At 40.1% G+C, this 16,376-nt stretch overlaps 1 protein-coding gene across 1 annotated transcript; it reads left to right on the forward strand.

The window, feature by feature from the left end:
* The first annotated feature begins 801 nt into the window (after positions 1-801).
* LOC132821698 (extracellular calcium-sensing receptor-like) lies at positions 802-16,058 on the forward strand. The gene is made up of 7 exons (XM_060834402.1): positions 802-1,010; positions 2,599-2,890; positions 7,146-7,727; positions 7,758-7,949; positions 8,710-8,937; positions 13,198-13,321; positions 15,145-16,058. The coding sequence occupies exons 1-7, from the start codon at positions 802-804 to the stop codon at positions 16,056-16,058; spliced, it is 2,541 nt and encodes an 846-aa protein (XP_060690385.1).
* Positions 16,059-16,376: the final 318 nt, after the last annotated feature.

A 16,376-nucleotide genomic window follows, 5' to 3' on the forward strand; every position in this document is an offset into this window, starting at 1 on the left:
GTGAATAGTGAAGAAGGAGGCCTGAGGCTACAGAAAAATATAGACAATGAGGGAAATGGATAGGGTGGACAGGAAGCAGCTATATCCCTTAATTGAAGAATCAACGAGGGGACATAATTTTAAGGGGTAGAGCAGGAGGTTTAAAAGGGATTCAAGGAAATAATTTTCACCCAGTGGCTAATGGGAACCTAGAATGCACTGCTAGGAGGGCAGTTCAGGTGGGAAACCTCACAACATTTTAAAAAGGACCTGGATAAGCATTTGAAATGTTATATCATTCAGGGTTATCGGCCAAGAGCTGGACAGTGAAATTAGTGCAGTTAAGTGATGGGTTTTCTTTTGTTGGTGCAGATCTTATGGGCTGAAGGGCCTCTCTGTACTCTGTGACTCTTTTGGCATAAAATAAAGCCAAAAATAGTGAAGAACCCAACAGGTCAGACAGCATCTGTGGACAAGGAGAGTTTTCAGACTCATGACTTTTAGTTAATTGTCTGTATATGTCTACAGATGCTGCCTGACCTGCTGAGCATTTCCAGCATTTACTGCTTTTATTTCAGGTTTCTAACATCATAAGTACTCTGCTGGTGGATGAATTTAACTCAATTGGAGTTGTCTTCTCTGGAGACAAAAGCAGAATCTTTTACTGATTCCTTTGGAATTGTTCCAATTCTTTGGTATTTTTAATCAATCCATGGTAATGCTCTGTGTGTGTGTGTGTGTGTGTGTGTGGTGTCTGCAAGAGTATATATTCATTCAGGAATACTTTGGCCCAGGCACTTTGTAACCAGTTCGTGAACTATCATGTGTTTGTTGCTGTTTCTGATACATCTCTTGGCTGTCCCTGCTTTGGGACAGAATGATTCACTCTGTAGACTTCGAGGTAGGTTTGACTTGCCTCGGCTATCAAAGGACGGGGACATCGTCATTGGCGGATCGTTCAATATTCACTATTATCGAGAGGAGCAGTTTCTCGACTTCAGAAGCCCGCCAGGACCCCCGGAGTGCAAAAGGTCAGTTGACCCTTCCAAATAGGAACTTGTGTTTCTTTGTTCGTGTATGAAATACGAGGGCAATTGAACCTCTTGCACCGAGCTTAGCGTTGGCATCATAATTATTTCGGTTTGGTCTCACAAATGCAGGGGATGTGGGAAACTCGGTGGTGGAACTGATGCTGATTTGAGCTCTAGTCCAAGCTAACAGCTGTAGATTACAGAGACCCTATCCACCTCTCTCGTCAAAACAACAAACCGGGTCTAATTCCCGGTCAATCGCTTTAGGTGATAACATTTTCTTTTAATGTGCCTTCATGAGATGTGAGCTTTGCTGATAAATTCAACATTTATTATCCATTCCTAATGGCCTTTTGAGAAGGTAGTGGTGAGATGCCTCCATTCAGTCCATATAGTATAAATGCATCCACAGTGCTGTTCGGGAGAGAGGGAGGGAGTTTAACCTATTTTGGGAACAGGATCAAGTTGGCTACAATATTGGCATGGAAGTAGACATGAGCAGACATGCAAACCAGATGGTATAACATTGCCCACCTGGCATTGTCTGCCTCTCATTAAGTTCCACTGAATTAGCTGTACCCTAGTACTGGGCATCCCCAATAGTGGGGCACATGGGGTTTCATCTGTTTTGCCAACCCATCCATATCTGATTCCACTGCACAATCAGACTTGTACTGAACAATGCTGCAAGGTATGATGTGCTTGGCTCATTTTCATACTATTTGATCTCTTGATTCATGGTTAGAAATTACAAAGGATATATTTACTGTGATTACTGGAAGGTTTCAGCTCTTTCTTGTTCTCATTAAATTGCTAACCTTCAATTAAGCCTTTAAATGCAATCAGAAAATCCCAACTCCATTATAACTAATAGATTCATTCTTGACAAGTGAAACTGTGGGGTAATCTTACAGGGGAGGAGGGAAGAAAATGATTTTGGCCACTTGGTGAAGGAACACATTCATGAAAAATGTTGGAGTCCTTATTGCTAACCAAGTCATACACACATTCATGCTGACTGTCTTTATTATGTGTTTGCAAATCACAGAAGTGTTACAGGCGGAAAGGCCGTTCAGCCTATTGTATCTTTAATAGCTCTTCAAATGAGCACTAGGAACTTTCAGTTCTTGCCCGAAGTGTAACTACACATCCGGAAAATTGGGATTTTGGCATTGCTTCTTCTATTAAATGATTAAGCCATTAAAGTGAAGCGTCTCTTGTTCACAATCCATTTTTTTTGTCATTCCTTGAAAATTAGAAACAGCTGCAGCCCATGTGAATTTACAGAGTGAATAGGACAGCGCTGGTGTGACTGCAGTATGACAAAATTCTAGTCAATGACATTGCTCACTACAGCAGCTGTCTCACTGAAACAGAAACGGTTCACAATTTGTTCTCAAATAATATTGTATTTCTTATTGTACTCCATACCATTTCAGTGCAAGTGCAGAAATAGCAAGGAACAAAGAGGGTTATTCCACTAGGGTTAGATTGGCTTCTGTTTCACACTTAGTTTTCTTTAAGCTCAGTTTAAGAGCCAATAACACAATCAAGTCCCAATGATTTATTTTTTCTGTTTGTTTCACAGTTTTGACTTGACACAGTTTCAGTTTGCCCAAACCATGATCTACACCATCGAGGAAATAAACAAGAACCAGACTCTGATACCGAATATTAAACTTGGCTACCAGATTCACGATGGCTGTGGGGACCCAGCCATGTCGACCAAAGTCACCACCCTCCTCATCAGTGGGCAGGAAGAAACCCTCGCTGACCCAAAGTGCAAAACAACCTCCAACATCCCAGCAATTGTTACAGATGCCGAATCCATGCAATCTGTAGCTGTCGCAAGAGTCATTACTCCCTTCAATGTCACAATGGTAGGAAATACCACCACATCAGTACCTTTCCCTGTACTCGTTGCCAGAAAAGATGTTCTTTTTTCATAAATTGTTGCTTGAATTCAAAGTCAGTTTATTTCCGATTTCAAATATTAATCAGACCAATTCACAATATAAATATACATGGACTTCCAAGAAAAAAAATGGTGCTAGAAATTCTCAGTAAGTCTGGCAACAGCTCTGGAGAAATAAACAGAGTTAACATTTCAGATTGATGACCTTCCTTTACAATATTCCCAACATTTTCTGTTTTAGCTTCAAATTTCCAGCATTCACAGGGCATTGCTTTTTTACACCCTTGGTCTTCAGGGGTGTACTTCACATAAAATTGTGTTAAATATACAGAAACAGGCCTCATAGTCCAAGCAATTCATCCTGACATTTATCTTTGGCTTCCTTCCTGAGCCTGCTTCAGATCTTCCTCTCTGAGCACACTCTCAATTTCCTTCTCTCTTGTATGTTTATCTGATTTCCCCTTGAACTCATTGACAGAATCACTTTCAGCTATTCACAAGGTAGCAAGGTTCATTTTCTCACCTGTCAACTTGCAGGTGGGAATGTTCCCATGTATCTCTACCCTTGTCCTTCCAGAGGGTAGAGGTTATGGGTTTGGAAGGTGCTGTCAGAGGGGCTTTGGTGAGTTGATGCATTGCATCTTGTAGACGCTGCTACCACTGTGCTTTGGTGGTGAAGAGAATGAATGTTAGCCGTGGCAACTGTTTGCTAAAATCATCGTATGACACATTTAAATATTGCCCAAAATGTTATCAATTAAATCGCTTACAGTTTGAATTTGATGAAATTCCAAAGAGTTAACAAAAGCATAAGAAATAGCAGAAATAGACTGTCCAACCACTCAAACCTGCTCTGCCAGCCAGTAGAATTTGGTTGATTTTTGACTTCAACTTTACTTTTACATAAGGATATTATTAAAATGGAAAGGGTGCAGAAAGGATTTACAAGGACATTATCAAGACTGGAGGGTTTAAGTTATAAGGAGAGGCTGGATAGGTTGGGACTTTTCTCCCTGGAGCACAGGAGGTTGAGGGGTGACCTTATAGAGGTTTAAGAAATTATGAGAGGTATAGATAACATGTTTTCCCAGAGTGGGGAGTTCAAAACTAGAGGGCATAATTTTAAGGAGAGAGGGGAAAGATTTAAAAGGGAACTGAGGGGCAACTTTTTCACACTAAAAGTAGTTCTTACGTGGAATGAACTGTCAGAGGAAGTGATAAGTGCCAGTACAGCTACAACATTTAAAAGACATTAGGGCAGGTACGTGAATAAGAAAGGATCAGAGGGAGATGAGGCAAATGCAGGCAAATGGGGCTGATTTAGGGAAGCCTGGCCGGCATGAACAAGTTGGACCAATGGGTCTGTTTCCATGACTCAATGACCCTTTCTGTATACCAAATGATTATCTTTGAATCCAGAAACATATTAATCTCAGAAACACAAGAGCCAGGACTAGGTGGAGAACATTTGGCCTGTTGAACTGCTGCACCATTCAGTATGGCTGATCATGGGCACAATCTCCATTTTTCTACCTTCTCCTGAGAGACCAAAAATGTATCTCAGTCTTAAATATAATCAATGATGGAGCATCCACAGCTCTCTGGTAAACTGTTGTACCCTTTCTGGAGCATCTATCACTTTCCTTAACTACACTGAGAAATGAAGAACAATGCAAATCTGACTAATGCATGTGACTCTGAAAATTGTAAATAGGGGCATAGCTTTAAATTAAAGGGTGGTAGGTATAGGACTGATGTTCGGGGTAGATTCTTTACTCAGCGAGTCGTGAGTTCATGGAATGCCCTGCCAGTAACAGTGGTGGACTCTCCCTCTTTATGGGCATTTAAACGGGCATTGGATAGGCATATGGAGGATAGTGGGCTAGTGTAGGTTAGGTGGGTTTGGATCGGCGCAACATCGAGGGCCTAAGAGCCTGTACTGCGCTGTATTTTTCTATGTTCTATGTTCTATGTAAACATATGTTTTTTGAGGAAAGGAAGTTTTCTTTTTATAAAGGACAGCAATAATGAAGACAACTAAAGGCTGATATGTTGAAGCATAGATTTTATGTGATGTGAGCCCTCACAGTGAAGGGGAGATTTGCTTTAATATCTAAAAGCTTTTGTTACTTCTTGCAAAAAATTGTCAATGCTAATTTGCACTCTCAGAGCATATGTAGCGATAGAGAACAGATCATACCTTCACCAACTGTAAAAAATATCAAAAAGAAATGTTCCTCTGCACTAGTGCTGGGCATTTTGAAAGTTTCTCTAAAAGCTTGTCATTTCTCACCAATTGACCATGGGTCATTCCACATTTGTGGCACCAAGAAAATGTATGAAATTCTGATTCCTGGAAAGACTGGCATAGTGGTAATGTCAATGGACTGGTAAACCAAAAGCTCAGGTAAATGTTTCGGAATATATGTTCAAATCCCAATATGGCAGCTGGTGAAATTTGAATTTAGTTAAGAGATCTGGAGTATTAAAATGTGGGGGAGGTGATAGCCTAGTGGGTATTATTGCTGACTGTTAATTGAGAAACCCAGGTAATGTCCTGGGGATCTGGGTTCAAATCCTGCCATGGCAAATGTTGGAATTTCAATTCAATACACGGCTGAAATTAAGAGTCTAATGATGATCATGAATCCATTGTTAATCATCAGGAACATCCATCTGGTATCACTAGAGAAGGAAACTGCCATCCTTACCTTGTCTGGCCCTAATGTAAGTCCAGACTCACAGCAAAATGTTTGACTCATAACTGCCCTGGGAATGGGCATTAAATGCAGGACTAGCCAGCAACACCCTCATCCCATGCATGATTTTTCAAAAATGCTTAACCATGACCATGAATCTATGATTAATTCAGAATCACTAATGACAGTGTGGGGAAGAAATCTGATGTCATAGAGTCATATAGCATAGAACAGACCCTTCGGTCCATAAAGTCCACGTCAACCATCTTCTCAAACTAAACTAGTCCTTCTTGCCTGCACATGGCTCATTTCCCCCCAAAACCTTTATTACTCATGAATCTATCCAAATATCTTTTAAATGTTATAACTATACCTGCATCCATCAGTTCCTCTGGCAGCAAACCACTCTCTATGTAAAACAGTTGCCACATATATGCTTTTTAAATCTCTCTCTTCTCCCCTTAAAAATATACCCCAAGGTTTGAACTCCCCCATCCAAGGGAAAGGATTATTTTCTGTGCCCCTTATCTATGCCTTTCATGATTTTATAAACCTCAGTAAGGTCACCTTCAACTTCCTAAGCTTCAGTGAAAAACGTCCCCGTCTCTCCAGTCCAGTTTTATATTTCAAACCCTCCATTCCTGGAAAACCTTTTCTGCACCCTCTCAAGTTTAATAATATCCTTTTTATAACAGGATGACCAGAACTGTTGAAAATGTGTTGCTGGTTAAAGCACAGCAGGTTAGGCAGCATCCAAGGAACAGGAAATTCGACGTTTCGGGCCAATGCCCTTCATCAGGAAGGTCATTTTTTACTGACCAGAACTGTACACATTACTCCAGAAGAGGCCTCACCAATGTCCTGTACGACCTCAATTATGGCGTCCCAATTCCTATAATCAAAGGTCTAAGTAAGAAGGCAAGTGTGCTAAATATCTTCTTAAACACCCTTTCTACCTTACCAGGACTGGCATATGTGTGTCTCGAGACTTACAGTGATGTAAACGCTAAAAATGAACAAAGAACTGCGGATGCGGGAAATCTGAAACAAAAACAGAAATTGCTGGAGAAACTCAGCAGATCTGACAGTATCTGTGGAGAGAAAGTAGAGTTAATATTTCGAGTTCAGTGACCCTTCTTCAGTTCTCAAGGACTGAGGGGTCACGGGACTTGAAACATTAATACTGCTTTCTTTTCAGAGGTGCTGCTCAGTCTCTCCATCAATTTCTGATTTTATCACAGCGATGTGGTTAATTCTTAGCGACTCACTCAATTAGCAAACAAGGCACTCGATTCATGAACTGTAAAGGGGTGGGAAACAAGTCTAGGCATTGGCAAAACCTCCTGTTCAAGAATAGCTCAAATAAATGTAAGAATGAATAGAATATCACTTATTGATTCAGTAACTGATGCACATTGTTTTGGCTGGTTTCGAATGTTGAAAAGACAGTATTTATTGTCCTGAGAATATAATTAGCAAAATCAAGTTCTAATAGCCACTTATCCTTTCAATTTCCCTTAGTTCAGCTATTCTGCTGCTTATGATTATCTCAACAACATGTACGAATTCCCTACATTTTTCCGAACCATTCCAAACGACTACCACCAAGTGGATGGTTTAGCTCAACTCGTCAAGTACTTTGGATGGAACTGGATCGGTACAATAAGGAGCAACTCCACCTACGGCGCCTTGGCAATGGACGAGATTATCAAAGCTATGGAGAGTTTAGGTATTTGTATCGCTTTTTCCGAAGCCGTTCACAAAACAGACTCAAAAGAGAAGCTACTGAATCTCATCAAAATCATCAAAGAGGCCACCACAAAGATCATTGTTGCCTTCGTTGCTCAAGCAGATATGGCAGTCCTTTTGCAAGAAATTGTCCGGCAGAACGTGACAGGAATCCAATGGATAGGGAGTGAGTCTTGGATCACGATGCCAGGCATCTCCCCCGTAAAAGATGTAAGATTCCTAGCTGGGACAGTGGGTTTCGCTGTCCCGAAGGCCAAACTACCGGGGCTAAAGGAATTTCTCCTTGAAGTTCACCCGTCGAAATACCCCAAAAATGTATTTGTGTCTGAGTTTTGGGAAACCACATTTGAATGTGTCTGGCAAAAACCAGATAACCTCACTCAGATTGACAGTGACTCTGAAGTCAAGTTCTGCACTGGAGATGAAAAGCTGGAAGAAGTAGATAATCAATACACTGATACGTCACAACTGAGAATTGCTTATAATGTATATAAAGCCGTGTATGCAATAGCACATTCCCTAAATAACATGCTGTCAAAAACAAATTTTACCTTTACACAACTTGACCTTTGGGAGGTACGAAGTTTCTAAGTTTCTTGCAAATCTGCCATTTCTGATTCTTTTGTTAACAATATGTATGTCACTGTTGACCTTCCTGAATCTGACTATATAACTTATGGATAAAATAGGCCTCATCCTACCTGCTGCACAACAACCATTTTGTAGATACAGAGGTTGGATCGCCTCTAAACATTGTTTATAGAAGAGTTTGAGTTTGGTCAATATTGTCTGTGATGTGTGAAATCTCAGATCACCAGGGACCGGGTTCAATTCCAACCTCAGGTGGCTGTGTGTGGAGTTTGCACATTCTCCCCGTGTCTGCGTGGGTTTACATCGGATGCTCCAGTTTCCTCCCACAATCCAAAGATGTGTAGGTTAGATGAATTGGCCACGCTAAATTGCCCATAGTGTTCAGGGATGTGTAGGTTAGGTGCATTAATTAGGGGTAAACATAGGGCAAATCGGTCTGGGTGGGTTACTTTTGGAGGAGCAGTGTGGACTTGTTGGGCTGAAGGGCCTGTTTCCACACCATGGGGTTCTATAACAAATCTACCATTTAAACAGAAAGACAGTGAAATAGAATGTGTTTTCAAAAATAGAAGCAAGCAGTCAGAATCAGATTTATACTTTCCTGAAAACGTTGCCTACATTTTGATTAGAGAGAAGATTGTAAAAAAACTTCTAATTTTGATTTAACAAAACACAATCAATTGAGTTTTCAATATAAATCTCACCATTGATTTGTATTTTCTCTTTTCTTTCCTTTTTACACTAGCTGCTTCATTATATGTATGCTGTGAATTTTACAGCACGAAATGGAGAAAGTATATACTTTGACCCAAACTTAGATACAGTCCCATTATATGAGTTGGTAAATTGGCAGATGAATTCTGAAGGTGTTGCTCATGTAATGACAATTGGACATTATGATGGACTTGTACCTTTTGACAAAAGACTCTATTTAAACAAAGAAAACATTATTTGGATAAATGGGAAAAAGGAGGTAAGTTCATCTTTGAAATTTGTTTTTTCCCTATTACACATCAATGTCTTGAAATCACGTTATAATTATCCTGCAAGGGTGGACGTAGAATCAGGAGATGTAGAGTCAGTATGGATAGAGCTGAGAAATTCTAAGGATAGAAAATCCCTAATGGGAGTTATCTACAGGTCCCCAGACAGTAGTCTGGATGTAGGGTGTAAGTTGAAAAAGGAGTTGAAATTGGCCTGTTGCAAAGGTATTAGTACAGTTGTTATGGGGGATTTCAACATGCAGGTAGACTGGGAAAATCAGGATGGTACTGGACACCAAGAAAGGGAATTTGTGGATTGCCTCCGAGATGGATTCTTAGAATAGCTTGTACTGGAGCCTACCAGGGAGAAGGCAATTCTGGATCTGCTGTTGTGCAACGAACCAGATTTGATCAGGGACCTTGAAGTAAAGGAGCCATTAGGAAGTAGTGACCATAATATGATAAGTTTTAATCTGCAATTTGAGAGGGAGAAGGGAGAATCGGAAGTGTCAGTTTTGCAGTTGAACAAAGGGAACCATGTAGCTATGAGGGAGGAGCTGGCTAAAGTTAATTGGTTCAATACCCTAGCAGGGATGGCAGTGGAGCAACAATGGCAGTTATTTCTGGATAAGATGCAGAAGGTGCAGGATCAGATCATTCCAAAGAACAAGAAAGATCCTAAGGGAAGGCAGGGTGGCAGTGGCTGATGAGAGAAGTTAAGGACTGTGTAAAGATGAAAGAAAAGAAGTATAACACAGCAAAGATGAGCAGGAAGCCAGAGGACTGGGAAACACTTAAAGAGCAACAGTGGGTAACTAATAAAACAATATGCAGAGAAAAAATTAGGTACGAAGGGAAACTGGCCAAAAATATAAAGGAGGTTAGTAAAAGCTTTTTTTCGGTATGAAAAGAAAATGGTTAACCCTAAAATTGGGCCCTTGAAGACAGAAACTGATGAATTTATTATGGGGAACGGTGAAATGGCAGAAGAGTTGAATAGGTACTTTGGATCTGTCTTCACTGGGGAAGACACAAGCAATCTCCCAGATGTAATAGCGGCTGAAGGACCTAGAGTAATGGATGAACTTAAAGGAATTTATATTAGGCAAGAAATGGTGCTGGATAGACTGTTAGGTCTAAAGGCTGATAAGTCCTGGGACCTGATGGTCTGCATCCCAGGGTACTTAAGGAGATGGCTGTAGAAATCGTGGATGCATTGGTAATCATTTTCCAATGTGCTATAGATTCAGGATCAGTTTCTGCGGATTGGAGGGTGGCTAATGTTGTCCTACTTTTCAAGAAGGGAGGGAGAGAGAAAACAGGGAATTATAGACCGGTTCGCCTGACATCAGTGGTGGGAAAGATGCTGGAGTCAATTATAAAAGATGAAATTATGACTCATTTGGATAGCTGTAACAGAATAGGTCAGAGTCAGCATGGAGTTATGAAGAGGAAATCGTGCTTGACTAATCTTCTGGAATTTTTTGAGGATGTAACTATGAAGATGGACAGGGGAGGGCCAGTGGATATAGTGTACCTGGACTTTCAGGAAGCCTTTAATAAAGTCTCAAATGGGAGATTAGTGAGCAAAATTAGGCCACATGGTATTAGGGGCAAACTACTGACTTGGAATGAAAATTGGCTGGCTGACAGGAAGCAAAGAGTACTGATAAATGGGTCCCTTTTGGAATGGCAGGCAGTGACCTTGTGGGGTACCACAAGGTTTGGTGCTGGGACTGCAGCTGTTTACAATATACATTAATGATATAGACGAAAGTAATATTAGCAAATTTTCTGATGACACAAAGCTGGGTGGCAGGGTGAAATGTGAGGAGGATGTTATGAGAATACAGGGTGACTTGGACAGGCTAGGTGAGTGGACAGATGCATGGCAGATGCAGGTTAATGTGGATAAATGTGTGGTTATCCACTTTGTGGCAAGAACAGGAAGCCAGATTACTATCTCAATGGAGTCAAGTTTGGTAAAGGGGAAGTACAACAAGATCTAGGTGTTCTTGTACATTAGTCAAAGAAAGCAGCATGCAGGTACAGTAGGTAGTGAAGAAAGCTAACGGCATGCTGGCCTTCATAACAAGAGGAATTGAATTTAGAATCAAATTGGTCCTTCTGCAGCTGTACAGGGCCCTGGTGAGACTGCACCTGGAATATTGTGAGTAGTTTTGCTCTTCCAATTTGAGGAAGGACATTCTGGCTGTTGAGGGAGTGCAGCGTAGGTTCACAAGGTCAATTCCCAGAATGGCGGGACTACCATATGTTCGAAGATTGGAGCGACTGGGCTTGTATACACTTGAGTTTAGAAGGATGAGAGGGGATCTGATTAAGACATATAAGATTATTAGAGGATCGGACACTCTGAAGGTAGGAAGCATGTTTCTGCTGATGGGTGTGTCCATAACCAGAGGACACAGTTTAAAAATAAGGGGTAGGCCATTTAGAACAGAGTTGAGGAAAAACTTCTTCACCCAGAGAGTGGTGGGTGTGTGGAACGCTCTTCCTCAGAAGGCAGTGGCGGGCAAGTCTCTGGATACTTTCACGAAAGAGTTGGATAGCGATCTTAACGATAGTGGAATCAATCTAAATGCAGTTAAATTTGGTTAAAGGGAAGTACAGTGAGATCTAGATGTTCTTGTGCATCAGTCAAAGAAAGCAAGCATGCAGGTACAGCAGGCAGTGAAGAAAGCTAATGGGGGTAAGGCAGGAACAAGATATTGATTGTGGATGATCAACCAAGATCATAATGAATGGTGGTGCAGGCTCGAAGGGCTGAATGGCCTACTCCTGCACCTATTGTCTATAACAGTAAGGTTGTGGTCATCATTACTGAGACTGTTTTCAATTCTACCAGCTACAACAGTGGGATTTGAAGCCACATCCCTAAGCATTAGTCTAAACCCCTGGATTATTAATCCAGTGACATAGCCACTATATCACCACCTCCCCAAGTACCATAGGTTTATTTCAGTGAATCAAGTAAAAGAAATGGGCAATAAGTGCTTGTCTTAGTGAAAATACATATATTCAAAATATTAATTTGCGTACCCTTATAGAGTCGATTGCATATTGTAATAGATAAATAGCAAATACCATTTCCCCTTGTTAAGGAGTCATTGAGGTGGAATTACAATGTTAAAACTAATTAAAAGAGTAATTAGACTTTCAAAAGGTCTATTTTTATGCAAATAACTGATAGATCATTCAATGTCTTACTGCAGAAAATGGTTGTTGAGACCATTGTTTCTGTGAAAGATGTATTAGTTAATGTTTGAAGCTGAGGGCCCACACAGCTATGTAATAGTTTCGAATTTTTTATAAAAATGTTGTCATAGAGACTGGGTTTTTTTAGTGCTGTAAACCTTTTTTTGCTCTATATCCAAAATTGTCCTATTCTATTATTCCATTCAGATATATTTTAATCAGTAGCATTCCATTCACCTTTGTTCAAGCCTTCAGAAAATATCTGTAAATCTTTGTTTCTATGAAGCTATAAAATAATTACCTATTTATATAACAAAATTATATTATTGTATAATAACTTCAAGTAATATTCTAATGTCTGCAGTGCTGACAGTCATTGGTGCAAACTTTAAAATAATTGAAGGTGCCTCAACAAAATTGTTATCGCAAACATGGGCAGAATTTCTAAAGTGGATCTCCATATAACTTTGCTAAGGGGCCAGAGGAAACTCCTGCCAAATAGTAGGTGGTCAAAGTTACCGGAGAAGATTGTGAGATCCCCAGAGGGTGCCATTTGATGATGCCCATAATGAGACTCAAAATCATCCGAAACCAAGCAGAGCAGATGTCTTTGAGAGGATGTGAACTTTATGCAGTCTTTTCTTTCTGAAGGACTTTTCCAAGAACTGTCGGCTTTGTGTGTGTGTGTGTGTGTGTGTGTGTGTGTGTGTGTGCGTTCCATCTTTTTAATGGCATATTTAATGTAACTAATTTGATGGAACATTAAACTACAGCATATACTTCAGGATTTGCGCTTGTATTTTGTTTGTAAACTGTTGATTCAAATTTAATCTATTTAATTGCAACCAGGGATTTTCTTAATTGATAATTACATTAAATGAAGTCTAAAAATATCAAAGATATGTCTTGCTTTGGTCACCTGCTGGTAGGAGCCTGTTATAATACAACCAGGTACAAGATTACACAATCTTATGATCATAAGTGACTTCATCTTTTAAAGGTCACTGGAATAAAATACCATTTCTTTATCCGAGGTTCCCCGAGGAGTTTGTTCTGACAGTTGTCTTCCTGGCACATGGAAAACCGTCAAAAAAGAAATGCCCTTGTGTTGTTTTACCTGTATACCGTGCTCCGACGGTGAGATCAGCAATGTGACAGGTATTTATAAATACAGAACTATATAACAGCACAGAAACAGACCATTGTATCCATTGTCACTATTTTAAAAGTATGATCCAGTTAGTCACACTCCCTTCTTCTTTCCTTGTAGCTCTGCAGATATTCCTCTTTCAACAAAATATCCAACTCCTTTCCGAAAACTACTACTGAATCCGTTTCTAACCACTCTTTCATTCAGTGCATTTCAGATCATTCCAGAAGCCAATGCATGAACAGAATTCTTGTCATCTGCCCACCCTTGTATACCACCCTCTTTGTTTGCCATTTATATTACCATTCCATAGTGTAGTTACCAACCCCTCTGTCAGTGGAGACAACTTCTCCACACCATATCCCTGAGAATCCCTCATAATGCTGTTAATTGCTATTGAATTCTACTTTGACCTTCCTTGCCCTCAGTGAACAATCTCCAAATCTTCCATTAGTGAAAGCATCTTCTCAATGTCAACCCTGTCAAATCCCCACTGAGAACACCATATCTAAAACTCTCATAATCTTGCAAACTTCTATCACATCTTCCCCCATTATCCTCTACTTCAGGAACAACAACTCTAGCTTTCCCAGCTAACCAGGTAGTTAAAATCCCTTATCCCTGGAATCATTCTGGTAAACCTCTCCAATACCTTCTCAAGGACAAGAAATAAATATGCAGGATGAGAGAATGCACTGGAAAACAAATACCCCTCCAATTCTAAGTACAGAGCATTGGTTCTTGCTGCCTGATTCTTAAGACAAAACATGGGTAAATCCAGTGTGACTAAACATTAATTGAAACTGAATCAGAGCTATGTAAAGGTGTTGCATAACTTCCCTTGTGCTTTACTATTACTACATACCTGACAGTAAGGATGATGACATTGATCACAACAGGACATAGACAGGTTTAGATGAGACAGACAAATGGCAGTTGAAGTGTGAAGTGATGCACTTTAGAAGAAGAGGCAGGAAGAGGCAACAGACGAAATGGTGCACATCTAAAGAGTGTGTAGAGGCTGATGGATTTGTTAAATGTTTAGCCACACTGGAGTTACCTCCAATTTCCCAGGTTCTGTCTTAAAGGTAAGGCAGTGTGGTACTGAGAATTGGAGGGGTTTTCATTTTCCAATGCATGTTTATTTCTTGCATGCTGTGGATGATAATGCAGCTCAAACACGTGAAAGTGCTGCTGCCATTTAATTTCACATTACGTAAAGGAACAATTATTGTCCATTTTTTTGTTTAATCGTGCAACTTTCATACAGGTGCCAAAGGTAGGATGGTTGGATGCAACTGGAATTTTTATAATGCAGGATAGGGATGTCAGTAGCAAATAAGATTGAAAATGCTCGCATTACATCACTGTATAAATGAAACTTTGCCCTATTTCCTTTCTAATCCAGGAGCACAGAGGCTAATAGAAACAATTTTCTTGGGGCTGTCTCCAATTCCATCAGCAAATCCAGCACAATCTGAGGACCTTGCCGAGTGGGATTGCAGTTCTATTTATTGGATGGATGAGGGATTTTAACTGTGAGGTCAGCTTGGAGAGACTGGATTTGTGCTTTGAAGCAAAAGAGATTGAGTATCCTAGACTGGGACAGGTTTAGACAAGGTTTAGCCAGGCAAAGCTGTTTCCAGTAGCTGATGATGCAAGGAGTAGGGAACAAAGATTGAACGTTTCAGTCAGGAAATTCTGACGAGAAAGTGAGAAAAGTGGCTCAGGCATTGAAGGAACCTGACACAATGCCCATTAATAGCTTTAAGAATTGATCTACATGTATGGCTTTGAAATACTAACCATGTGTCATTTTGCTTTCTTGTAGACTCAGTATCTTGCTTAAAATGCCCATCAGAATACTGGTCCAATCAGTTCAAAACCCAGTGTGTGCCAAAGAAGATTGAATTTCTTTCTTTTGATGACGAGATGGGAAGTTCACTCCTGACCCTGGCAGTGATTGGAGCCTGTTTGACAGTGGCTACTGCTATCATCTTTTATAAGCACAGGCAGACACCTCTTGTCAAAGCCAATAATTCAGAGTTGAGCTTCCTTCTTCTATTTGCCCTAACACTTTGCTTCCTCTGTTCTTTGGCCTTTATTGACCGGCCGTCTGTGTGGTCCTGCATGTTGCGCCACACTGTGTTCAGTATTACTTTTGTTCTCTGTCTCTCTTGTATTTTGGGGAAAACACTGGTTGTGTTGATGGCTTTCAAAACCAGACTTCCCAACAATAAAAAGATCCAATGGTTTAGTCCGATGCATCAAAGACTGAATGTTTGTGCCCTCACATCTGTCCAAACTATAATTTGTATTATTTGGCTAACCACTTCACCTCCTTTCCCTGTGAACAGCACAAAGTACTACAAGACTATAATTATACAGGAATGCAATGTTGGGTCCATGGTGTATTTCTGCTGTGTATTCAGTTATATCGGTGCTCTGGCATGTGTGTGCTGTGGGCTCGCATTTTTAGCTAGAAAGCTGCCAGACAACTTCAATGAGGCAACTTTTATAACCTTCAGCATGCTCATATTTTGTGCAGTGTGGATAACGTTTATCCCAGCGTATGTCAGCTCCCCTGGAAAGTACACTGTGGCAGTAGAGGTTTTTGCCATTCTGGCATCAAGCTTTGGCCTGCTGTTCTGCATTTTCGCTCCCAAATGTTATATCATCTTACTTCAACCAGAAAAAAACACAAAGAAATATCTAATGCGTAAATCCCGGGCAAAAAAAAATTGAGTAGTCTCCAAAACTAAAACCTTATGAGAAATGTCCAAAGCTTCATCTTAACTAAATGGTTGCAGCTTTGGTAATGCAGAAAGGTATCAATTTAAATTAGACTTGAACTTTTAAAAACTGTACTTTTGAAGTGATTATGTGATTTCATGTCCAAATTTAATGACCTTTCCTTATAATATATATGTATTATCTGCATTCATGTCAAATTGCACAGAGTTCTGTCTATTAACATTAACTAAAATTCATTTCTACATCTGACATTAACAATATTAGTAATAAATTTATGAAATGCACTGAGCTATTACATTGCATTTGTTC

The sequence above is a fragment of the Hemiscyllium ocellatum genome, chromosome 13 (assembly GCF_020745735.1).
Source record: "Hemiscyllium ocellatum isolate sHemOce1 chromosome 13, sHemOce1.pat.X.cur, whole genome shotgun sequence".
Classification (NCBI taxonomy): domain Eukaryota; kingdom Metazoa; phylum Chordata; class Chondrichthyes; order Orectolobiformes; family Hemiscylliidae; genus Hemiscyllium; species Hemiscyllium ocellatum.